Source organism: Antedon bifida, chromosome 7, assembly GCF_963402885.1.
Source record: "Antedon bifida chromosome 7, ecAntBifi1.1, whole genome shotgun sequence".
NCBI classification, from domain to species: Eukaryota; Metazoa; Echinodermata; class Crinoidea; order Comatulida; family Antedonidae; genus Antedon; species Antedon bifida.
Window position 1 is genome coordinate 13,543,573 of NC_136232.1, and position 26,017 is coordinate 13,569,589.

Genomic DNA, 26,017 nt, shown 5'->3' on the forward strand with positions numbered 1-26,017 from the left:
AGAGGAACAATTTACGTTGTTTTAGTCGTGATGATAAATGCCCAATACTGGTAATATTTGGCGGATCTAGAAAATTCAAAATGGTTCCATGGTTTGAAACATCTGAATATTATGACAACACTTGAAAATCAACTGATATAAAATCATACAAGTATTATGCTCAATGTAATTTATTATTTCTAGTTGAGAAAGCTTTTCAAGGCGCTACCAATCCAGATTTTCTATTTAAAACGTCACAAACATTTAAAAGTTAAACATTTATATTTTTTACACATTTACTAGACATTGCTTAAAATTAGGCCTATAATATTGCAATATCCAATATCCAGCATAAGTTTAATTAATTTGTAAATGCACAAATTCCCACAGTGCTAAACATGGTACGGTAAGATATAATGGCCTATACTGTTTTGTTCGATTGACTAGTGACTATATATGCTTTATCAAGTTAATAAACAATAAACAATACAATATACAACAACAGATTTGGTAAAACAGTTGTCATTAATACTTAATTGATCATTATTACCTACAGTACTACTTCTATATAAGCTTCAATTTGCATTATTACCGTAAAGGGAAGACATGCTTGGCAAACACAATATGCTTTGGTTTTGAAGGCGTTAAAGATAATAACATGTCTCTTTCCATGTTATTCCAGTCCCTAACCCTCAAACTACCCAATCCTCTTATCCGAAAATATTAAAATTAAAAACATCAAGTAGCAGCAATAAGAGGTTTAAAATGATTAATGCTAGTTGTATATAAGTACTTTATTGCATACGATACATACACATGGAAAGGAAGACATGACGAAAAGACAAATGTACTATAAATCATGGAGGATATTTTTCCATGTATAAATTAAGTAAGTAATTTTCATTTAACCGTTAAGGCCCATTTACACTAGGATGATAGCGATCGACTATAAATAGATAAATATGCATATTTCCAATAGATAAAATAAAAAATCTAAAAAGTGTTCACTATAAGATAAACATCTATGCTGCCTTTGATGAAAATATTATTTTTACGCGACCAACCAAATGACGTAATGATTAGTAAGAGCATTAATATCATAATTGCATTTTATTGATCATGGCGTAATTTGAATATATAAAAATGATTTTTATCAAAGACAGCATAAATTGTTATACTATAGTTCGAAACTATTCTAAATTCTTTTTGTTTTATGTAAGAAAAGGGTATGTTTATCTTTTATCGTTATCGTCCTAGTGTATAGCATGCAGCCCTTAGTCAATATTATTTATCTTCTCTATAATATTTCACACAGTTACAATAAATCGCTTTCTTATTATTCTTTACATCTCATGCTTTGTAACATAAACTTTGCAAATAGATTAACAATACAATAGGTTAACAATTCAATACAAATTATTATTCTTTGGCTCGCAATATAAAATGTGTTTACTACAATACTACTGTTCGTACTGTCATTTTTGTCATGATTGAACCCCTAACAAGCAATACCATTGCTGATGGTACCAAACCTTTATGGAAGAAGTTGGACATAAAATAGCACATTTAATATTCGTCTGCTTCGCCCTCTTGCTCCTCATTGTCTGCCGAATCCACGCCGACCTCTTCGTAATCTTTCTCCAGCGCTGCCAAATCTTCACGAGCCTCGGAGAATTCTCCTTCTTCCATACCTTCACCTACGTACCAATGTACGAAGGCACGCTTAGAATACATCAAATCGAACTTGTGATCCAGACGAGCCCATGCCTCGGCGATAGCTGTGGTGTTACTCAACATACACACGGCACGTTGAACCTTAGCCAAATCACCCCCAGGTACAATTGTCGGTGGTTGGTAGTTGATTCCGACTTTAAACCCAGTTGGGCACCAGTCGACAAACTGGATGGTTCTCTTTGTCTTGATGGTAGCAATGGCTGCATTGACATCTTTTGGTACGACGTCACCACGATATAGCATACAGCATGCCATGTACTTCCCGTGACGCGGGTCGCATTTAACCATTTGGTTAACTGGCTCAAAACAAGCGTTTGTGATCTCGGCCACACTCAGCTGTTCATGATAAGCTTTCTCGGCAGAAACTACCGGCGCGTATGTAGCCAGAGGAAAGTGAATACGAGGGTAAGGAACTAAATTTGTTTGGAATTCAGTCAAATCGACATTCAGTGCTCCATCAAAGCGAAGTGAAGCAGTGATTGATGAGACAATTTGACCAATTAGCCGATTCAAATTTGTGTAGGTTGGACGTTCGATGTCAAGATTTCTTCTACAAATATCGTAAATAGCTTCGTTGTCAACCATGAACGCACAGTCAGAGTGTTCCAGAGTTGTGTGTGTGGTAAGGACGGAGTTATAAGGCTCCACGACAGCCGTGGATACTTGCGGTGCTGGGTAGATGGCAAACTCAAGTTTTGACTTCTTTCCGTAGTCGACTGACAGACGCTCCATGAGAAGGGATGCAAATCCAGAACCGGTACCTCCACCAAAACTATGAAACAATAAGAACCCTTGAAGACCTGTACATTGGTCGGCCTGTAGTCAAGAAAACACAATACAATAACATCATACTAAAAAGAACATACTGTATAATAAACAACTTGAAAGTGTGTTTTTCTAAATTAACTAACGTACCAATTTTCTGATTTTATCCAAAACCTGATCAACCATCTCTTTACCAATTGTGTAGTGTCCTCTGGCGTAATTATTTGCTGCGTCTTCTTTCCCTGTCATCAATTGTTCGGGATGAAATAGTTCTCGGTAAGCGCCATTACGAACCTCATCTAGTAAAATAAGGAACAAAAATAGCGTTGAAGAATGTATGGAATAAAAGTATAACAATGTAGAACAAATTATGTAGGAACTTCTTATGTACTGTAGGAGCCGATAGAGTGATACACTGGATTGACAATCCAGATGAACATTTTGACAATAATTATTATTATACCAATTTGAATGATTGGATAACAGAAAGATATTCTAAAGCTCAGCTGTCTATTCTATAAACTAGTTTGACAAAAAAGTATAATGTGCCCAAATATGGTAGTGCTATGACATTTTTGTTTGATAGTGTAGACAGAGCTTTAACACAACGAATCGAGATAATAATACCGAAAAAAGAATTTATAACAAGAAATATTTCTTACAAAAAACGCTGCTCACTTATTGACGTAACAGTTTTAAAGATATATTGTCACTCTGAAAAATATTTTTTATTTCAAATTTGTTTTTTAATGTGTCATTTTATTGTCACATAATAGTTATTTTACCTGAAAAAATGTAATTTAAAGCAAAAAATACTTAAATTGTCTGTCAGACAATGGTTTTTGAGTTATAATTAAACGTTTCCTTTCTCTTTTTATATGTGAACAAATATAAATTGTATTTGTATAATCTGTATTTAATATCAGTCACTTAGTTTATTTTATTGCTAAGGTCAAGTCTGGGGGTCAATTCATCAGCATGTGAAGTGCAGTGTGAAGTATCATGGGACTCATAAATACCAGAAATGCTTTGGGATTTGTCGTTCAGACTCTTTTCCCAGACGTTTTGTGGGCCCATCAGCTGTTACCTATAAATTATAGTCGAGTATGCATTTTCGCATTTCTGTCATCCGTAGATAGATAACTTCTGCTTACTTCCGGTTTATTAATGAGTCATCCTTCTGGGACGTAGCGGGCTAAAGCAGCAGCGTGAAAAAAATACACTGGTAAAGTTTGTAGGCAGAAATTTATTGAGTAGACTGGACATCTACTGTATTTTATACATTACGTTCTCGTTGTACCAAATTAATATTAATGACACTTTTGGGATTTCGCTAAGGATTAAACAAAAAGCATCAGTAAGTACTATCTTAAAAGTGATATTTCGAAGTGGCGTTAAAAATGAAAATACATCGCGTTGATTTAGGCCTAATCTACATTTTTCAAAGTCGAAATGTTTTAATATTACAGTTGGTTATTGATACATAAAAATTGTACATTTGAAGATCAAAATCAAATAAACATGTACTGGTAAGTTCGTTTAAAACTTTTTATAAAATTTGTAATAATAATTTTTTTTCATTGTTTTTGTAGAATATGCCATTTTAATGTCACATAATACAGTAGCTATTCACTGACCAAAAATTGGATCGAAAAAAATATATATTTACCTGAAAAACTGTAATTTTAAAGAGAAAAATTAGTCACAATGGCTACAAGCAAATGTGTATTTGAATGAATGTAATGGTTTAATTTGTCATTTCATAAGTGAAAATATTATTGTTTCGGTTTTGTTTTCCTACGGAAGTGATTAACTTTGTTAAAGCTATAAAATGGCCTATTAATAAAAATAATATTCAATAATAATATTCGCTTTTTATATAGCGCTTATTGCACAATGCTTCTAAGCGCTATACATTATTACCCCAGTCATTTTTTTGGACCAAACACGATGGAAACATACTCTCATAATCTAACCGGGTACCGATGTATACACCTGGGTGGAGAGAGGCAAACGTAAGTAAAGTATAATTATTGCCTAAGGATACAAGCAATGCGGTTAGAATTGGATTCGAACCAGTAGTCCAACGTCCAACACACTGCGCCACACGCCCTTACATAATTCAAAGTCTAATTTTATTAATTTTTCTTTTTCATGTTTTTCGGACACAATATTACATTTCTTTTAGCTTCATCATAATGCATAGGCCCACATTTATATCAATGGTTAAAGATGTATTGTCCCTTTGACGAATTCCAAAAAAAAATTTGTTTTAATATTTCGAAAAAAAGTAGGTCATTTTGAAGTATCATAATAGTTATTAACTTTCACCAAAAATTAGTCAAAAAAAAAATAATTTAACCGAAATACAGACGTTGTTTTGTTCAAAAAATAACTTTGACTTCCAGTCAAAGTTTTCGATCAAAAAATATCTCATAATGCAACGAGTTTGTTTGTCTACTCTGTATGCATAATCATAAAACTTCCTCGCGATCTGTGTGAAAACACCTTCTCAACCGTGACGAGTTGTAAACAATCCCAATTAGCATCATGCATAATGCATACTCGTGGTTTGAAATCTTTGTTTACTTTCGCTTGTGACAATTTTCCAGACGAAATGTAATCAAATTAATTTACCTGTTAATTACATAAACTTGTTGATTTTGGCTCGAATTTTCGACTTAAAGTGAATAACTTTAATATTACTTTGATGTGGCCAATTTAAATTTAGAATATTTTTTTTTTCATTTTTTGTGCTTCAAGGGACAATACATCTTTAAGCATTTTTGTATTCAACATTCAACACATTTTACTCTGTGCCTTCCCTGATATAAAGATTATTATTTTCAGGTTCTTAAAAAGCAATATGTTTTCTAAAACCAAAACAAGTATATACCAAATATCTTTAAATTTGCTATCATTATGTTTATAGAAAACATATTGCTTTTTAATGGAACAATAGACCAAACAAATTAATGTATGTTCTTGGTTCACCTGTACTTAATCTTCCTACAAATATTGAAGTTGCATTCGATAGATTTTGTAAAGGTTTCACCAAACGGATATGGAAAAAAGACAAGGGAAATCAACTATGAAAATGATTAGTTCTTGCTCTTTAAATCCTGTATTACTTCTTCAAGAAGTGTGCCACTGTTTCAAAGGTGTAGCTTCCAAATAAATTATTATTATATTATTATAATTGATATCGAAATTGTAATTGATCTGAATTCCGCAATAAATCAGATAACTATACACTTATATTATAATAGAAGTTAGATTGGTAATGCAATACCTATCATTATGAGATCACATTAAGATCACGATGGTGTCAGATTATACCTTCATTAAGTATTATAATTAGGTCTTTTCCATCACGCCTCTTTGCAACATTAAATATCTTGTTCGTTCTTGAATTCAAATGCCGATGACTCATGTTGAACATTCGAGACAGTTTTTTTTGCACAAAATATGTTAATTATGACCGAATGTTACAAGGTAGTCTCGAAGCAAATTAAATCGTGTGCATGACTGTGTATTCCGTATGTAGTAAGATTTATCTGTTTGTGTAATCACAATGCTGTTGAAGATGATGGGGAAAGAAGAAAAAAAAAAGAAAATGATGATGATGATGATAATGCTGATGGTGGTGATGATGATGAAGGTGATGATGGTGATGATAATGATTATGATGAATTGAAGCTACCTTACCTACAACTGTTGGTTCCAAATCCACAAATATCGCTCTAGGTACGTGTTTACCGGCGCCCGTCTCACTGAAGAACGTGTTGTACGAATCATCCCCACCCCCTATAGCTTTTTCTGTAGGTAATTGACCATTAGGTTGTATACCATGTTCAAGACAGTACAACTCCCAACATGCATTGCCAATTTGTACACCTGCTTGACCAACGTGGATTGATATACATTCACGCTGTGAATAAAGGATAACAATGCTCTTGCAATTTTATTTTGTTTTTAAGGTGGATAAAAGCTCCTTAATATTATATGAATCAAATTTTGAAATGTTTATTTTTTTACCTCTGAAATCAATATTTTAACAGGGTGAATGTTGGTCCTTAAATAGGGAAATACTGCTCAATTTTAAAAATGAATAACGTTAAAAATTTCTTTTCAAAGTCATAAATATGTGGATTATATATTTTTTTTAAATTAAAAAAAAAATATTTTAAAAAACTGGTCCAGGCCTAATAGTATACAAATTCGTAAAGCAAAACGTTTCAGATTTATTAACTTGTCTATTAAATGCCAATAGTTACCAACTTGGTTATCTTAATGAAAATGATCTATATCATATTTAAATAATGATACTTACACAAACAAACATTCTACAACTCAGAAACAAAATATTTTATATATATAAAACCGGAATCTTATCACACAAATCAGAAGCTGGTCGCAAATTTAAAAATGGGTTTCCAAAATAATGTAATCCGCTTTTAATAATTAGTAGTATTTGAAAGCATTCATAGTGATGCAGTTACAAAACAATATTAAACATTAAACATGTTTTCAATGTCCATACGAATCAAATTCTATCTTATCTTCATTCTCAAAAAAGTAATTGAAAATCATATAAATAAATATAAGAAAAAAAAGAAAAACTTACCATTTTAAGCTGTAGATGTTGTAGATTAGGTGTATTAGGGAGTGGTTGAGAAGAAGATCTCGTTGTTCGTGATGACGGCGAAGAGAGATTTCAACGATTACTAAATTCAGAAGAGGAGGACGTCATTTATTTAGCTGGTCACGTGGTTTGTGAAATTGTCTATTGGTCAGACAACGCCGAATAATTATAGTAAAGTAAAGCACGTTTCAGAGGTTCTCACTTGATGAGTAATACAACAACCATGGTCAGCATACTGTACATCTTATTATGTCTAATGTTCCGGGCTTCGAATTCATGCATTAATGTATACATACATGTGCATTTATTAAGGTTGTTCTACTCCCGTTTAATCCCCTAAGCATGTAACATTCATTAGCCGATATTCGATACTGTATCATGGAATTTGCCATGATACTAGACGAATACTGTCATGTGGATATACAGCACAGAGAATCATAATATTATCATAGGCCTATATTTACTGTTGCTTTTTTTTTCTACTTAAAAGACAAGGAATTCAATATACACAAACGTTATAGCGTTAACATTTATTTTCAAAATAGAACAGTAGCGCATCAAGACAATAAACATCAAACGGTTAAGTTGTACAATAATACATTTTCATAATCGTCGTCATCATGTTCTTTTACGTTATTGTTATATTTGGAACTATAATGTCAGTATATTTCAATTCCTAAAAGATGCAGCTAGTGAATGAATCTATAGCATAGTTAATGTATTAATATACAAGTTTGTTTTATATCTTCGTTAAATACAAATCTATTTTAATATTATATATATCATAAGTCATAGTGAGTCATATTCGACACGTTTTATCGACCTGATGATACAGTGTTATTTATTTTCTTTTTATTTGGTTTTCATTACTATTAACTAGCAACTATTACACTATAGTGCTAAATGTTGCAATTTATTATATACGTTATAGCGTTAACATTTATTTTCAAAATAGAACAGTAGCGCATCAAGACAATAAACATCAAACGGTTAAGTTGTACAATAATACATTTTCATAATCGTCGTCATCATGTTCTTTTACGTTATTGTTATATTTGGAACTATGATGTCAGTAAAAAGACGCAGCTAGTGAATGAATCTATAGCATAGTTAATATATTAATATACAATTTTGTTTTATATCTTCGTTAAATACAAATCTATTTTAATATTATATATATCATAAGTTATTATCATTATTTTATTTGGTTTTCATTACTATTAACTAAATGCTGAAATTTATTATATATTTATTCAAAAATCTTATCAAGTACTTGACGGGCTTCATCTGTCATTAATTTCATTGGTTCTTTCATCTGTGACATTATGTTTCTACCAACATACATTAACTTCTCTCCTTGTATTAGAAATATTCTATCTGGGAATGCATTGAAAGTAGTTTTGAATTGATTATCCATATTATCACACACCAGACGAAGTTGTGTATTAGAGAAGGGATCACTTGTAAAAACTGAGTAATGCTGTTCATCCATTTTGATCAAATTCCTTTTATAGATAAAGCAGATTGTATATAAAAATTAGTATCCAAGTTTTTATTTTTAATCATAATGAAAAAGAAAAAATCAATCAGTTGTGTTTAGTAAAAGTCAGTCAGTAGGATGTGAAAGTCAGTCAGGTCAGTCATGGGTTTAGTAAAAGTCATCTGTTGGTTACGTGAAAGTGGGTCAATTTGATTTAGTGACATTCAGTCAGTTGGGTTTAGTCAAAGTCGGTCTGTTGGTTAAGTGACAGTGGGTCAATTTGATTTAATTTAATTAATTTGATTTGATTTAAACAGTTTGTTATTTTGCTTTGTAGTGTGTTTGGCAATTATTCGGTTTGTTGGATTGCTACCAGTTTAGTTTCGATGAAGTCGTTGTGCCCTCTTTATCAGCATGGTGTTTGGTATTAGTAGACTGGGTTTGGTGTCATTGGTGTCAGTTTTGCTTAATAGTAGGCTTAGTGAGTTTAAATAGTTTAAATACAGTCCAGTAGGGAGTTTCATAGTCAGTAATTGCCAGTACTGTTTATTGTTTGTAGACCACTTATTTGTTATTGTGGATGGTTATTGTCAGCACCATCTAGTCAATACTATTAACAAATTTGTATTTATACTTTGATAAGCGGTAGACAATAATTTGCGACTATTAACAATTTCAAATTTTCAAAGAAAAATGTTCAACCTACATAGCTGCTTGTTTTCTTTCATCAATCGTGGTATGTTGTGGGATACTAGGTAGTACGGATGCCAAGTTCCATAGTTCTTTAGGATGTGCTTCTGTTTGGTATATACACAAGAAATCTACCTTATCTTTATAATCATCGAACAATCTAGAAAGACCACCACCTTTCACGATTGCCTGTAATAAATAAACAACAAGTTAATTTATACAAACAAAATATTGTTTCAAAAATATAACGGGTCCTCACTAAAATAAACAAGGCCATATACATGGCTGCAGTCGCGTGCTCAAATTTGAGTTAGTGTTTACCGACCAACCGACCGACCAACCAACCGACATAGTGAGCTGTAGAGTAGAGTAAAAATACTACAGTGAATGCTGCAATTTGCTTTAAAGGAGAAGGTGTTAGATGAAAAAGGAACTCTTATAGATTAACAGAAGAGGTGGCAAGAGGAGAAAACCAAGGGCTGGAAAGAGAAAGCCCTACATGGAGATTCTTGATGATATTATTAAAGAAAGGTTGTAAAACAGAAATCGTGAAAAGAGTGCATACGAAGGTTTAACGCGCAGTGCGCGTGCAAAAATCTGCGCACTCATGGCAATTTTTTAAACGCTTAAAATTTCCTGAAACGTACTCTAATTTCATCGAAAATAAATTTTGACAATTTTATGCGCGCGTACGCATGCGTTATATGCGCTGCGCACGTAATTGTATTGCCATTATGATGAAATATGACCTGAAATTTGTGAGTACCAAATTTTATTTAATTGTGATTCATGCTTGTGAAGATATGATTACAAACGTGATTTCGTTAAATCGTGCGTAGACCGCGTAATTTTTGATTGCGCACCGTGAAAACATAACCACATCGATTCCTGGCCATAAGGAATATACTGTAAAAAATTGACTTAGCTAGATGAAACTGATATCAAGACAAGGCCATATAAAGTTAGTGTTTACCGACCCACCGACCGACCGACCGACCGACCTATCGACCGACCGACCGACATAGTGAGCTGTAGAGTCGCGTTGCAAGACCGAAGTAAATAACAGTACCATTAAGCATAACACACATTTCTAAATATACATGCCGATATGATACACAGAGACAGTGTTCTTGTCTCTTGCTTTCTTTTGAGTACTTTTTTCATATTCATAGGCAGAACCGAGGATATTACTGGTACAAAATAATAAAAACTGGCCTACTGGCAAAAATGTTTATTGCATGCATGCACTTAAAGTGTTTATTTTTTACCGTAACAGATTTCCATTGGTAGAAACCGCTAATTGTACAATTACCTGAAACGGAGGTCAGGATGCTGATGAGGTAACGATGAGAAGAGGCCGTTCCTTGTGAAGATGAAGGCTTGAAAGCAGGTATTTGTCATGTGTTTCAACTGAAACCAATTCAACATCCGGGTATGTTCCTCCAATTGTTAAAACATCTTTGCCGAGTTCAGTGAAACGCCTGTACCTGAGTTCTTCCATAACCTAATGTAAATTAGTAAGTTTAATTGCCAACTCTAAGGTAACAATTCGTTCACAAGAAAGCACACACGATGTTCTCATAAGGTCTTCAGGAGTGAAACCGAATATTTATGTAGGCCTTCTATTTGTAATTATATTATATTTAATGTAAATTTTAACTAATTATAAATTATCGTTAATTTGTGTGTAGGTCAATAACTTACCCGGTAAATAGGCAATAAACAGATAGAGCATTACTTGGGCCTTATTACATTTTATGAAAGTTGTCAGAAGATCAGTCAGAATGTGTACGGCGAGTATGTAACTCGTCTGAGTAGCATGATATTGACGACAAACAAATTATAGATAGGATAAGTCGAACAAATAAGATCATTCCGATGATTATGACTCTGCAGTTATGATGATATGATTAACCTCAAAAGGAAAAACACAATGAAGTATTATTATGATGATGATTTTGATGATCTGCACGTTTAAACGAAAGTTAAGTCGATGCTTCAATTTGTACTACCTACCTCTTGGTTCTTGGAAAATTTCGCGTCAACGTAAGCCAAAATACCAGGAAAATCAGACGGTACCTTTACACCAAATTCGTCCAGTACTTGATAATCAATCTCTCCTTTAATTTTCTTAGATAAATAAATATATAAATACTCAATGGTGGTATCACGAAAATGTTTAATAAGATATTGATACACTATAATATGATAGGGTCTTGTTACAAATGATAATAAAAACAAAAAAGAACATGTCTCTATTTTCCAATAAGCGAATTTATTCGCGCGAATAAAATGTAATAATGCGCATGGGTATATTTACATTTACTTTTTGTGAAAAAATCGCAACCATATGTACGAATATTCTCGCTAATGGAAACAGGATTAAATTACCAGTAATAATATAGGCAAGAGTTCAGATATTTAAAACGTACTAATATCTTCTCTATGCCAATAAATATTTTCACGTAGTGTCAGATACCCGGTTTATTTTGGATGCAAACAGTAGGCCTAGACTCATTATTATTATTATCTTATATAGGCAACAGGTCAGAAATATAACATTTATCATAATGCAAATAAAACGTTTCAGTGGATGTTAGATAGCTTACAGACATCAATCTTTTTGTTTGTCTGTTTGACCAGATTAGGTTCTGGAGATAAGAAATGTCAGTCAGCCTATCTTTAAGAACATTCACCTGTACACATTTACAGTGTACCGTACCGTACCTATGCCCAAGTAGAAGTAATGACGTTTATAACCGAGGACGTTTCAGGCAAAAATACAGAGCCTCTATTTAACTGTTTCTTCAAAAAGGGCCTACAAAGGCTATATGCCTATATTAAGCAAATCAAAATTCGATTTCTAACCGCATTTATTTAATTATTTTCAGTATAAATACAACAACCAATTAATATTTCAAGATAAAAGACATTTTATAAATAGGCATGTTCTAATTCTGTCCTTTTTAAACAGGATAGATGACGTTGGTTAAGATGTTATAAAATAATTACCTGAAGATTCACTAACACGTCACTTTCTTTGAAATCTAAGCGGCCTTTAAACGATTTCATTGTTTCAGATGCATACATAAGTTCTTTCTGTCGTCTTAAAATCTTGATGGCGAACTCGGCGTCCCAGCCGAGGTCCTCCATGTTGCTGTTATGATAAAAGATATGAAAGTATCACTAGTGATGAGACCACCGACAATGAGGTTTCTGAAGTTGTCAGTTCTTTATGAATGCTTTGATTAATAACTAGAAAGCCACTCCGAGAGTGCATCCTCCACCTACTCTAAAATTCTCCTACATAAGATTTCTCCGGAAAAAAAGAAAATATATATATGTGTGTGTGTGTCATAATGCTGTGATTTAGGTTAATTTCACTTCAAGCTTGTGTATGCGAGTTTGGTGTAAAGGTTAATTAACCAGCCTTTCAATTAACAATAGTTTCAGTTAACAATAGAACAGGAACGGCAAAAACAAACGGGTGATTTTGAAAAGAAATAGGTTTTCTAAAACTATACTCATATAAAAAAACTTGTACATTAAATCAAATTGTATTTTAATCACAAATTATCACTCTTTCCTCTTGTACAAAAATGAAGTTTTTTGGACAATTAGTTCTCGAGAAAATGCAATTTCAGTTGAGGTACTTGTTACTCTAAGACTGCTCGCCGGCTTTTGAAAATTCTGTCCTATCTTTTAACACTAGCAGGTCTGAAAAATAATACTAAAAGTGGTCCAAAATTGAGTCCGTCCTTGACCACATATCTATCTGTATTCTCATTTTGGTAAATATCTTGGAATAACTTTTTGAGTAATCCTGCTAACAAACAGACAAACAAATGAAAGCACTCAGAAACTGAGTGAAGTACTTCGCAAAATATATCCACTGATAGGGAGCATGTTAAATGATACATTTGTTTTGCTTTAGGTATTAGCTTTACATGGTTCAAATCCTGCTGGGATGTATAATTTGTTTAAATAATTTTTAATACAAACTCCGTCATTGCAACAATGACCATTCTAAAATCAAGATTTACCAGGAGTCGAGGAGTGTCTTGAAGCTGTGCCGTTTGCGTGGGCCCTGCCTTAACCCACGGTGTAAGCTTAACCGCTCGACCAGTCGACTAATATTTTGGTCCATATAAAATAATATGTCCATGTTAAACGAATACAGAATGCGTGCTATTTAATATATCGTAAAGAAGATAAGCTTTTGTGACATGACCAATATATCAATTTTCCTGAAAATTAATAGGCATGTTCTGTAAGTATAACTAGGACATTTTGCCGAATGCTATTTCGTCGACAGTCATTTAGCCGACAGACATTTAGCCGACCGGTCATTTAGTCGACAGGATATTTGGTCGACAGGACATTTCGCCGACAGGACATTTTGTCGACAGGACATTTCGCCGACAGGACATTTCGCCGACAAGACTTTTTGCCGACAACTATTTCGCCGATAGACAATTAGCCGACAGACAACTGGCCTATTGTCAAAGTGTCTTGTCGGTCAAATGTCTGTCGGTCAAATGTCTGTCGGCTAATTGTCTGTCGGCTAAATGTTTTTCGGCGAAATGTCCTGTCGGCGAAATGTCTTGTCGGCGAAATGTCTTGTCGGTGAAATGTCCGGTCGGCGAAATGTCTTGTCGGCGAAATGTCCGGTCGGCGAATAGTCTGTCGGTCAGTGGTCTGTCGGCGAAATGGCGTTCGGCAAAACGTTCCGTTACCGTATAGGGTATACCTATGTACAGAATGAAATAAGGAAGGACACACGCTGGTACTAAAATCTAATTATCAACTAACAATAGTTTAATTTGAATAACAATGGAACAGCAACGCCAAAAACAAACGGGTGAATTTGAAAAGAAATAGGTTTTTTAAAATCTGTTCAAAATCTACTGCGGTTTATAATTGTTTAAATAATGTTTAATACAAACAAACTCCGGTATTGCAACGACGACTTTTCTGAAGAAAAGATTGACCAGTGCAATTTAACACTAGTTAATTTATTTGTGAAGTTATTAATACACCGATTTTCTTGAATTTCAATAGGCATGGTCTGTAAGTATATACCTATCTACACCGAAAAATTCAGAATAATAACTTGAAAATTGTAAGCGCTATCGTGCTAAAAAATAAACAAAACTATACTTGGCAAAATTTTATTTTGCCAAGTAACAAACAAACAGACAAACTCACACGATCGACTACATATACTTCCTTGGCGGAGGTAAATAATAATGGTTCAAAGGCTTGCACTTGGCGAAGGTACACTTGTAAAGTAATGTTTGCGTGAATATAGCACAATTAAAACCCGTTACCGACGTTGAGTAACAAAGGTTTAAAAGAAAAAACAGGGTTTAGCTTAACGTACGGTGGTAGCTTTACATACTGTTTTTTTTTTTTTTTTTTCATTCGGTTTCTATGACATAAAAAAAATAAAAAGAAAAGGCAAAAGCAAAATGAACATGACTTACCTCGGTTAGTTAATGCTATAGTGATCAAATATTATACCAGCACCATAGTACTATCCAAAGTACAGATTTCATATCTCATCAAGATTAAAGATTTATTTGTTGCAAGCTTGTGTATGCGAGTTTGGTGTAAAGGTTAATTAACCAGCCTTTCAATTAACAATAGTTTCAGTTAACAATAGAACAGGAACGGCAAAAACAAACGGGTGATTTTGAAAAGAAATAGGTTTTTTAAAACTATACTCATATAAAAAAACTTGTACATTAAATCAAATTGTATTTTAATCACAAATTATCACTCTTTCCTCTTGTACAAAAATGAAGTTTTTTGGACAATTAGTTCTCGAGAAAATGCAATTTCAGTTGAGGTACTTGTTACTCTAAGACTGCTCGCCGGCTTTTGAAAATTCTGTCCTATCTTTTAACACTAGCAGGTCTGAAAAATAATACTAAAAGTGGTCCAAAATTGAGTCCGTCCTTGACCACATATCTATCTGTATTCTCATTTTGGTAAATATCTTGGAATAACTTTTTGAGTAATCCTGCTAACAAACAGACAAACAAATGAAAGCACTCAGAAACTGAGTGAAGTACTTCGCAAAATATATCCACTGATAGGGAGCATGTTAAATGATACATTTGTTTTGCTTTAGGTATTAGCTTTACATGGTTCAAATCCTGCTGGGATGTATAATTTGTTTAAATAATTTTTAATACAAACTTCGTCATTGCAACAATGACCTTTCTAAAATCAAGATTTACCAGGAGTCGAGGAGTGTCTTGAAGCTGTGCCGTTTGCGTGGGCCCTGCCTTAACCCACGGTGTAAGCTTAACCGCTCGACCAGTCGACTAATATTTTGGTCCATATAAAATAATATGTCCATGTTAAACGAATACAGAATGCGTGCTATTTAATATATCGTAAGGAAGATAAGCTTTTGTGACATGACCAATATATCAATTTTCCTGAAAATTAATAGGCATGTTCTGTAAGTATAACTAGGACATTTTGCCGAATGCTATTTCGTCGACAGTCATTTAGCCGACAGACATTTAGCCGACCGGTCATTTAGTCGACAGGATATTTGGTCGACAGGACATTTCGCCGACAGGACATTTTGTCGACAGGACATTTCGCCGACAGGACATTTCGCCGACAAGACTTTTTGCCGACAACTATTTCGCCGATAGACAATTAGCCGACAGACAACTGGCCTATTGTCAAAGTGTCTTGTCGGTCAAATGTCTGTCGGTCAAATGTCTGTCGGCTAATTGTCTGTCGGCTAAATGTTTTTCGGCGAAATGTCCTGTCGGCGAAATGTCTTGTCAGCGAAATGTCTTGTCGGTGAAATGTCCGGTCGGCGAAATGTCTTGTCGGCGAAATGTCCGGTCGGCGAATAGTCTGTCGGTCAGTGGTCTGTCGGCGAAATGGCGTTCGGCAAAACGTTCCGTTACCGTATAGGGTATACCTATGTACAGAATGAAATAAGGAAGGACACACGCTGGTACTAAAATCTAATTATCAACTAACAATAGTTTAATTTGAATAACAATGGAACAGCAACGCCAAAAACAAACGGGTGAATTTGAAAAGAAATAGGTTTTTTAAAATCTGTTCAAAATCTACTGCGGTTTATAATTGTTTAAATAATGTTTAATACAAACAAACTCCGGTATTGCAACGACGACTTTTCTGAAGAAAAGATTGACCAGTGCAATTTAACACTAGTTAATTTATTTGTGAAGTTATTAATACACCGATTTTCTTGAATTTCAATAGGCATGGTCTGTAAGTATATACCTATCTACACCGAAAAATTCAGAATAATAACTTGAAAATTGTAAGCGCTATCGTGCTAAAAAATAAACAAAACTATACTTGGCAAAATTTTATTTTGCCAAGTAACAAACAAACAAACAGACAAACTCACACGATCGACTACATATACCTCCTTGGCGGAGGTAAATAATAATGGTTCAAAGGCTTGCACTTGGCGAAGGTACACTTGTAAAGTAATGTTTGCGTGAATATAGCACAATTAAAACCCGTTACCGACGTTGAGTAACAAAGGTTTAAAAGAAAAAACAGGGTTTAGCTTAACGTACGGTGGTAGCTTTACATACTGTTTTTTTTTTAATTTTTTCATTCGGTTTCTATGACATAAAAAAAATAAAAAGAAAAGGCAAAAGCAAAATGAACATGACTTACCTCGGTTAGTTAATGCTATAGTGATCAAATATTATACCAGCACCATAGTACTATCCAAAGTACAGATTTCATATCTCATCAAGATTAAAGATTTATTTGTTGCACTTTTTCATTATAACACGGCGAATTCTTCTACTTTTATTTTGCCTAAGCTGGCGATTGCTATAATCTTTGGAGGAGGTATAGTGTCATATAGACAAATGTCATTCCTCCAAAGGTCAATAAGGCAAGACTCTTCTGACCATAAATCTTGGCCGCCATGATGATGGAAATAATCCCCGCGAAGCATACTTCTTCGCGCTCCTCGATCAAAACTTTTCCCCTCGTGACCTGCCGTCATAATTTAAACGCTTGTGATTGGTTATCACCCAGCAAACGAGTCGTCCCGTCGGATGAAAATTAAACATGTTTAATATGCTCAGGACGACCTAAAACTACCCCCGACGCTATCTTACGACGACCCGTCTCGTCTGGATTCAATTCAGACAGCACCGACGAGTCAATTAAAAACAAGACGTCTCGTCGGGCCTCGTCGTACGACGCTGTCTGAGTTTGCTTTAAGACCAAACATATATTCAAAGTTTACATACCAAATTCATCTACATATTGTTTGTTAATCGAAAGGTTGATCCACCAAAACAAGGAGTAGAATTAATGAGGAATTTGGTATGGATGATGCTCTTTGGCCAAGGATTTATAAGTTGTCTTTTAAATGCTCATAAGTTTTGAGATTACAGGTTTTACAATAAAAAATCGTGACAAATTGTTTAATGACAAACCATAGGTTATTTAAAATAAATATTATTGAAACAAATATTTGCTCCTATTAACATGAACAGTGAGACTATGACACATTTATTATTAGAGTGTAACTTAATAAATAACATTTTAAATTGAAATTTGTTTACATTATAATTGCAATCTAAAGTAAATGTAAATTTTTTAAATATTATTATTTGCATCGTTATTGCTTGCTTATAACAATTGTTATGCTTTTGTGTTGTTTTTTGTCTTTGGAAATCTTTTGAAAATAAAACAAAATAATAAAGTATTTTAAAAAACAAAGGTTTGTGTAAAAGCATGTATAGCTTAACTGTTGTGTATTATATTTATTTGACAAATAGGCCTATTGATAAAGAACATCCTTGCGTTATTTCTATTACAATTGAAAATCAACGCTAAAAATAAATATTTTGTTTTGGTTCCTTGTATCCTCTATTTTGTTTTATTTATTTTTTATGATTTCAATACATTGTTTTTAATGGAAATAAGGCTAATTTTATTTTGTAGGCCTAAACACGACTCAACATCAAAGAATAGTACATACTTTACGCAATAAAAATACACACTATTGGTTCGGAACTTCATTCTCCTAATTCCAGATTAAATGCCCGTTTACACTAGAACGATAACGACCGACGACAAAATATAAATATGCATTGATAATTGTTAATAACCCAACTTATTTTTCGACAGCGATGAAGCACAGTGGGCGTCGTTAAATAAAACCCTTTTTAAAAAATACATGACATCTTTGTGACCCTTTAACATGGCTGCAGTCGCGTGCTCAAATTTGAGTTAGTGTTTACCGACCGACCGACCAACCATCCGACCAACCATCAGACATAGTGAGCTATAGAGTAGAATAAAAATACTACAGTGGATGCTGCAATTTGCTTTAAAGGAGAAGGTGTTAGATAAAAAAGGAAATCTTATAGATTATCAGAAGAGGTGGCAAGAGGAGAAAACAAGGGCTGGAAAGAGAAAGCCCTACATGGAGATTCTTTGAGATGGCTTATGAATGGTTTTTTGAAGGAGACAGAAGGTTTGATACTAGCTGCTCAAGAACAAGCTTTAAGAACGAATGCGAGCATTCAGATCAGAAACACCGTTATGTACATTGTGTGGAGGCTCTACTGAAACTGTAAGATATATTATCAGTGGATGCAAGATGCTCGCTCATGACATGGTGGCATTGCAGGTACACTGGGAGATTTGCAGAAAATACGGAATCGAATGTACTGACAAATGGTATGACCATCAGCCATTAGCAGTCACAGAGAATAAAAACATTCGAATTACTTGGGACATGAAAGTTTACATGGATAAGAAATTAAAACACAATCGACCTGATATTACTATTTTAAAGAAATGTAGGTTCCAATCGTAATTGGCGCTCTTGGAACGATTTAAAAAATTGCAAAAAAAATGGCATGAAAAGTTAAGAGCTCAGAGGTCGGCCATCCTGGAAACAGCACACATTGAGGAAGCTGTTATGTCTCTAATCTTCTTATTACGTTTCGTTTCCAAGGTGAGACTCGATCTCGGTACCACCGAGCCATACACACACATACATACCATACTACACAACTGACTAAAAGTTGTAGAAAGATTTCTCCGTGTATTTACTATGCAGTAACCACTTTGGTGCAGATAGATTATTACATACCGCAATTAATTATAATTTTTACTATGATGACATCTTTAAATATATTAAAAAAATGATGCCCTGTCAAACTATATACATTTAAATTTAATATATGAACATTTAAGGAAGAAAGTTAATGTTAAGTTTGTTATTTTGTCGAAATTATTATTTTTTAAATTTAATATGCAATTAATGATGACTTAATTAACTTTTGTTCTCTTAATTTCATAATAAATCATACATGTGATACACTTTAAGAAAATTAAATGCAAAATAGGTGTTCCCGAGCATTCTGACGATCTATATTAATTTTTAAATTTAGCATATTTTCACCATTTTGTTAACTTATACGTGCGTAGCCTGTCACCTTTGACGTGCTCGTATAACGTAATTTCGAGTTGAAAGGTGAATCAAATATGATGATATTATTAAAGAAAGGTTGTAAAACAGAAATCGGGCATAAAGAGTGCGTATTAACGTTTAACGCGCAGTGCAACGCACTCATAGCAATTTTTTAAACGCTTAAAATTGCCTGAAACGTACTCTAATTTAATCAAAAACAAATTTTGACAATTTTGAAAATTTTAAGCGCGCGTACGCATACGTTATATGCGCTACGCACGTAATTGTATTGACATATGATGAAATATGACCTGAAATTTATGAGTACCAAATTTTATCTAATTGTGATTCATGCTTGTGAAGATATGATTACAAACGTGATTTCGTTAAATCGTGCGTAGACCGCGTAATTTTTTATTGCGCACCGTGAAAACATAACCACATCGATTCCTGGCCATAAGGAATATATTCTGAAAAATTGACTTAGCTAGATGAAACTGATATCAAGACAAGGCCATATACAAATTAGTGTTTACCGACCAACCGACCGACCGATCACATTGTGAGCTGTAGAGTCGCGTTGCACGCGACTAATAATTAATACTGTAATTTTATATAGGCAAAAAAGTCGGATATGTAATATAACAAATAATATAATAATGTAACATCATTATGCAAATGAAATGTTCCAATGGTCAAATAGCCTACAGGCTGTATATTTTGCAAGCAACAGTCTTTTTGTTGGTCTTCCGTGACCGGATTAGCTTTTGTAAATAATAAATATGAAGGTCAACCCATTTTGTAACTACCACCCGCACTTATTTACATTATGTCCTATAGTAGCTTGTAGTAGAGAGGTTTATAATTGAGGCCATTTTAGAAACACAATTCCCAATGAAAGCATTCTTATAGGACCTTTGACTGTTTTGTTCATTTTAAGTAACATATAGGCCTATTTATAAAATTGAAAAAAATCGATTATTAAATTCGTTTATTAAATTAAATAACCGATTAATTAGTATTTCTTTTTATAATTCGGTCTCCCAATACACTATTAATAAAGAATGTTTTTAAGTTGAATGGGAGAGTATTTTTATGAGTTGAATGGCTGTTCAATAGCCATATTTAATTAATACACAGTATTTATTATTTGTTTTGTAACACATCGTTTTATAGAAAACTTAACTAAATTAATCCGCTATCTCAATCTTAAATCAATGTCGAAGAATAGGCTGGAGGCAAGACGACGAAATACTCCCATTTTGGACGCGGAGTAGAAGTTATAGATGGCGTACATTACAGCCTCCATACCCTTGCGTTCCATAAAATATTTTGATATCACTTATTATCAATTGTTTCATATATTTTTAATCCATTCTATTGTCGTGTAATAGAACCGTTGATTAGAACTTTACCGTGCAATAGAACTAAATACTGAACGGCACATGATGCGAAATTAACCAATCAAATGACAAGGATACACTCGATGTGTTATAAATATAAATATATGCATTAGTACTACAGTTTCTAAAATAATCATCCTCATTAAACCCCAAGCATCGACTCATTATTGGTACCTACAAAGCATTATCATGCTTGATTCAGTATGCATTTCTATGATCATTAAATTACTGTAAAGAACTGTGTGAAAGGCATAAATGAACATACACAGGATTGTTTAGATTAAATAATTGAGTAAACATTTATTTTCAAAATAGAACAGTAGCGCATCAAGACAATAAACATCAAACGGTTAAGTTGTACAATAATACATTTTCATAATCGTCGTCATCGTGTTCTTTTACGTTATTGTTATGTTTGGAACATAATGTATAATAAAAGTTTACATTTAAACCCCGAATATTTGCATGCGCCAATTAAATAGATAGTAATTACCAATATACAATGCAATTAAATTATTAGACAGCACCGAGTCACTCATTGCAACATCAAATGTTATTGGAAAGGCTTCTGATGCTTACAAAATTTGTTTTATACAATCTTTAAAATAAAAGATTAGGCATAACCCCACTACATAATATGAAATATTCATTATATTAAATATGAAATCAATTAAGATAGCTTATTTGAAAATCTGTTCAAGTATTTGGTGGGCTTCATCAGTCATTAATTTCATTGGTTCTTTCATTTGTGATATTATGTTTCTACCTATATACATTAACTTATCTCCTTGTATCAGGTATATTCTGTCTGGATGAGCATTGAACGTATATTTGAATTGATTATCCATATTATCACACACCAGACGAAGTTGTGTATTGGAGAATGGATCACTTGTGAAAACTGAGTAATGTTGTTCATCAACTTTGATCAAGTTCCTATGGATGTATAAAAATAACAATGAATATGATATTAGACACATTGAAATCAGTATTGATTTAAGTTAATATGAATACAAGTAGTGGTGAACGCCACAAAAGAGGAAAAAATTATCAAGTTTGTTTATTTAAAGAAGAAATCAATGATATTTTATTGAAATTTAAATGTTGTGTCGACGATGATCAAGGTGTCTGTAAATTCGATGTATGGTCATTTGGAGTTTATTCTCAGAATACTGTTTGGCCAGTTTAGTGTAAGTCACTGTTAGGCCTAGTTTAGTGTCAGTCACTTTTGACCTAGCTTACAGTCACTGTATTATGCGTAGTGTAAGTCACTGTTAGGCCTAGTTTAGTGTAAGTCACTGTTAGGCCTAGTTTAGTGTAAGTCACTGTTAGGCCTAATTTAGTGTCAGTCACTGTTAGGCCTAGTTTAGTGTAAGTCACTGTTAGGCCTAGTTTAGTGTCAGTCACTTTTGACCTAGCTTACAGTCACTGTATTATGCGTAGTGTGAGTCACTGTTAGACCTAGTTTAATGTCAGTCGCTGTTGGTTCAGTAGTGTTATTTGAATTTATTGTCTGTTAGTTACGTTTAGTGTTAATCTGTCATATTTAGTTAGTCAGAGGTAGTTTGATTCAGTGGCAGTCATGCTTAGTTGTTTAGTGTCAGTTGTGTGGTCAGTCAATCGGTTTATCAGTAGGTTCACTTACAGTAGAGGTGACACGTAAAAATGGAAAGGATGAAATAATTGTTAAGTATGCACAATACTTTATACAGAACATGAAAAATATCAAACATACATAGCTGCTTGTTTTCGTTCATCTATCGTAGTATGTTGTGAAATACTGTTGTGTACGGGGCCTAAGCTCCATTGCTCCGTAGGATGTGCTTCTGATTGGTATATACATAAGAAATCTACCTTATCTTTATAGTCATCGAACAATCTAGAAAGACCACCACCTTTCACGATTGCCTGTATAGTAGAAATACAAACAGAAGAAAGTTACATTTTGCAAACGTTAAAAATGTGAATCAGCATAGGTTTAAAAAAAAAGTTATAATTTTGTACTATCAGCATTTTAAAGTTAAATCCAGATAGACGTTACGGCTGATCACATTTTGTTCTTATGAATACTCTTAAGAAATAAAGGAAAGTATTAGGTAGGCTAATATTATTTTTATTCACCCATTAGAGACCAACTCATTTTTTTAAAGTTTATTTTCACCTCATTGAAACAGTTCATATCTCTTATATTTCAATAAAAGAGGTACTTGAACTTTAAACTTAATAAAATAGAATAACAATTATGCAGTCGATCGTGTACATACTGCCAAAACAAAAAGACTGTTTCAGAAAATATAAAAAATTACAACTTCTCTTCAAATTATATTTATGAATAAACGCCCACTTAATCCTGTAAGCCGCAAAATACAAACACTGCACCTGAAACGGAGGTCAGGATGCTGATGAGGTAACGATGAGAAAAGGGCGTTCCTTGTGAAGATGAAGGCTTGAAAGCGGGTATTTGTCATGTGTTTCAACTGAAAACAATTCAACATCTGGATATGTTCCTCCAACTGTTAAAACATCTTTACCAAGTTCTGTGTAATTCCTGTACCTCAATACTTCTTTAACCTAAAATCAGTTATTAGACTATTATTTCATATAAAAATTACGTGATTTATGTTCTAGAACAATGAGTATATTAGGAAGTATACATGGTAGCAATGTGAATTGACGCTGATGTCATTAACTGTAATGATTTACACGTTTAAACAAGACATATATGTGGATAAAATAAACGATCACGCTGTACACACCTCTTGGTTATCGGAAAAGTTTGCGTCAACATAAGGCATAATACCAGGAAAATCAGACGGTACCTTAATGCCCAATTCATTCAGTACTTGATCATCAACCTCTTTCTTTATTTCCTATGGTTAGAATTAGATAAAACGATGGTGGGTTCACGAAATTGGAATGGTTTTGAAAGGGGAATAAACACTAGTAAATTGTATGGTACACCTTGTTTCCAAAATGGAATAAAGTTATAAACTCTAGACTGTCTCGTCGTCATGAGTAATGCAAGGAAAGATTTTGGTTAGGCTTTTATTAAATGATTACCTGATAATGCACTAGCACGTCACTTTCTTTGAAATCTAAACGTTCTTCACAAGATTTCAATGTTTCAGATGCAAACATAAGTTCTTTCTGTCGTCTTAAAATCTTAATTGTCAACTCGGCGTCCCAGCCGAGGTCCTCCATATTGCTGCAATCATTTAAAAAAAAATCATATAGGCCCTACTAATATCTACATCCATACTTTAAGGGTGGAATATTTAAATTTCCTTTTCTGAGTATGGTACAGTATAATGGACAAATATATAATATTATGCCGAAAGGTATACTGGAAACACAACGCAACCTTTCCACGTATCGCTTTCTTAAACGTACATTAAACTCTTACATGTTTACATTCATTTTTTAAATGTTCAATTTAATGATATTTTAAAATAAAATCGGTAATAAAAGACACCGCCGAAAATAGCATGATCGCAAAAGATTACGTAAATTTATGCGGTAAATGTCTGATAATATACCATCTATTTACAATTATTTCTCAATCATTTTATTGTAGATGATTGGATGTAAAAGTTGGTAAAAACACTCAGTATCATCATTGTCATTGGTACAGTTTATATTGAGTTTACCCGGGTTGTTAGCTCTTTCGTTCAGTTTCGTAGCAGTTTTGGCAAAATAGCATTATTACGCATCGTAACAACGATAACAAATAATATAGAACAATTCCACATTATTTACAACTTACCCTGTTCTACTGGTATACTTTTAAATAAATGATACACCTACCTCGGCTGAATTGAATTCTTTACTGAAATCCAACTACCAGCACAGTGATAGTTAAACCCAAGACTTTATAATATAACAATAATTCCCAGGCACCAGTAAACAGGACTAGTCCATTTAAGTTACAGTAAACAAAATGTACCAGTACAGTAGACCTATTTTGTCTTCTTTGGCACAGTTGTTTTTTATTATTACCCTGGTTATTTTTTATTTGTGTATTAACAACCATCTGATAGAATTAATTGGCATGTTTTGTTCTTACCAGGAAAAATCAACAGAAATATGTTTTTTTTTGTTATTTAACAATCAGTAAACGTTTTGTGTAACGTAAAATAATAGGCTAGGCAATTTTTCTAAAAAAAAAGAGCCCAAAGTGAAAGAAATTGCAAACAGAGATTTTTCTTTTTTAAATGGTCACATATGATGAGGAGATCAAAATTTGAGCATCACACCTCTGTCACTCATCACGATGATATGCAAATTAGCTTAAATATGCAAATTAGGGTGAAATGACAGGGTTATCATATCTAAAAAACTACTAATCCGAGAGAGTTAATTTTGATCTCCTCATCACATGTGACCATTTAAAAAAAAAATCTCTGTTTGAAATTTGTTTCACACAAAATGATAGGTTGCCTTGTCTATAACCTGAACAGTCGTCGCGTCGTTAGTTCGTGTAATGTGCATGGGCCGTTCAACGGGAAATCTCACGTGACTGAAGTGCCTAATAATCGTCTTATTCGATTCGGACTTACTTTTACCGTTGTTTTGTTACCCTGTGTTGAATTTTACTATCAATAAATGTGTATATTCCTCTACTATGTGATGATCCGAAGCAGTGGTAGGAATCACCTTGTCATACTTTCACCCTGCTCATTCGAGCGAGAATCATTGGTAGCCCTTTCTTTTCATTGTTACTTTTTTACTTAGTGGTAGAAACAAAAAAATCTGTTACCTTTTTCTGTTCCTTGCTTTCACTTGATTCGCTAATGTTCTGTTCTATCTCGGTCTCAAAGTCTAAATTACTATATCTTTGTCTTTTTCTTTTACATGTTCTT

At 33.4% G+C, this 26,017-nt stretch overlaps 3 protein-coding genes and 1 pseudogene across 4 annotated transcripts; all 4 read right to left on the reverse strand.

The window, feature by feature from the left end:
• Window positions 1-154: 154 nt before the first annotated feature.
• On the reverse strand, window positions 155-7,287 carry LOC144848680 (tubulin alpha-3 chain-like). Its single transcript, XM_078705518.1, has 4 exons — window positions 7,106-7,287; window positions 6,187-6,409; window positions 2,629-2,777; window positions 155-2,529 (listed from the first exon to the last, which is right to left on the reverse strand). The coding sequence occupies exons 1-4, from the start codon at window positions 7,106-7,108 to the stop codon at window positions 1,546-1,548; spliced, it is 1,359 nt and encodes a 452-aa protein (XP_078561644.1). The 5' UTR covers window positions 7,109-7,287; the 3' UTR covers window positions 155-1,545.
• Window positions 7,288-8,365: 1,078 nt separating this feature from the next.
• LOC144848930 (thyroxine 5-deiodinase-like) lies at window positions 8,366-9,644 on the reverse strand. The gene is made up of 3 exons (XM_078705881.1): window positions 9,639-9,644; window positions 9,310-9,482; window positions 8,366-8,628 (listed from the first exon to the last, which is right to left on the reverse strand). Exons 1-3 carry the CDS (start codon window positions 9,642-9,644, stop codon window positions 8,373-8,375), a joined length of 435 nt encoding a protein of 144 aa, XP_078562007.1. The 3' UTR covers window positions 8,366-8,372.
• LOC144848681 (uncharacterized) lies at window positions 9,362-12,456 on the reverse strand. The gene is made up of 4 exons (XM_078705519.1): window positions 12,306-12,456; window positions 11,310-11,423; window positions 10,606-10,797; window positions 9,362-9,482 (listed from the first exon to the last, which is right to left on the reverse strand). The coding sequence occupies exons 1-3, from the start codon at window positions 12,444-12,446 to the stop codon at window positions 10,618-10,620; spliced, it is 435 nt and encodes a 144-aa protein (XP_078561645.1). The 5' UTR covers window positions 12,447-12,456; the 3' UTR covers window positions 9,362-9,482; window positions 10,606-10,617.
• Window positions 12,457-21,444: 8,988 nt separating this feature from the next.
• LOC144847743 (type I iodothyronine deiodinase-like) lies at window positions 21,445-24,990 on the reverse strand (annotated as a pseudogene). Its single transcript, XR_013613780.1, has 6 exons — window positions 24,963-24,990; window positions 24,219-24,363; window positions 23,915-24,028; window positions 23,538-23,729; window positions 22,894-23,066; window positions 21,445-22,094 (listed from the first exon to the last, which is right to left on the reverse strand). The product of XR_013613780.1 is annotated as a type I iodothyronine deiodinase-like (transcript).
• Window positions 24,991-26,017: the final 1,027 nt, after the last annotated feature.

Bases quoted from the DNA above. Each gene is read 5' to 3' on its own strand.
- LOC144848680 (XM_078705518.1), bottom strand. The intron at 2,778-6,186 runs GTAAGGTAGCTT...TTATTTTACTAG, and splicing joins TTTGGAACCAACAGTTGTAG to ATGAGGTTCGTAATGGCGCT. The intron at 2,530-2,628 runs GTACGTTAGTTA...TCTTGACTACAG, and splicing joins TGGATAAAATCAGAAAATTG to GCCGACCAATGTACAGGTCT.
- LOC144848930 (XM_078705881.1), bottom strand. The intron at 8,629-9,309 runs GTAGGTTGAACA...TATCTATAAAAG, and splicing joins GAAAGAAAACAAGCAGCTAT to GAATTTGATCAAAATGGATG.
- LOC144848681 (XM_078705519.1), bottom strand. From the start codon at position 12,446: ATGGAGGACCTCGGCTGGGACGCCGAGTTCGCCATCAAGATTTTAAGA. The intron at 11,424-12,305 runs GTAATTATTTTA...TATTTATCTAAG, and splicing joins ACGTGTTAGTGAATCTTCAG to AAAATTAAAGGAGAGATTGA. The intron at 10,798-11,309 runs GTAGGTAGTACA...AATTTACATTAG, and splicing joins AATTTTCCAAGAACCAAGAG to GTTATGGAAGAACTCAGGTA.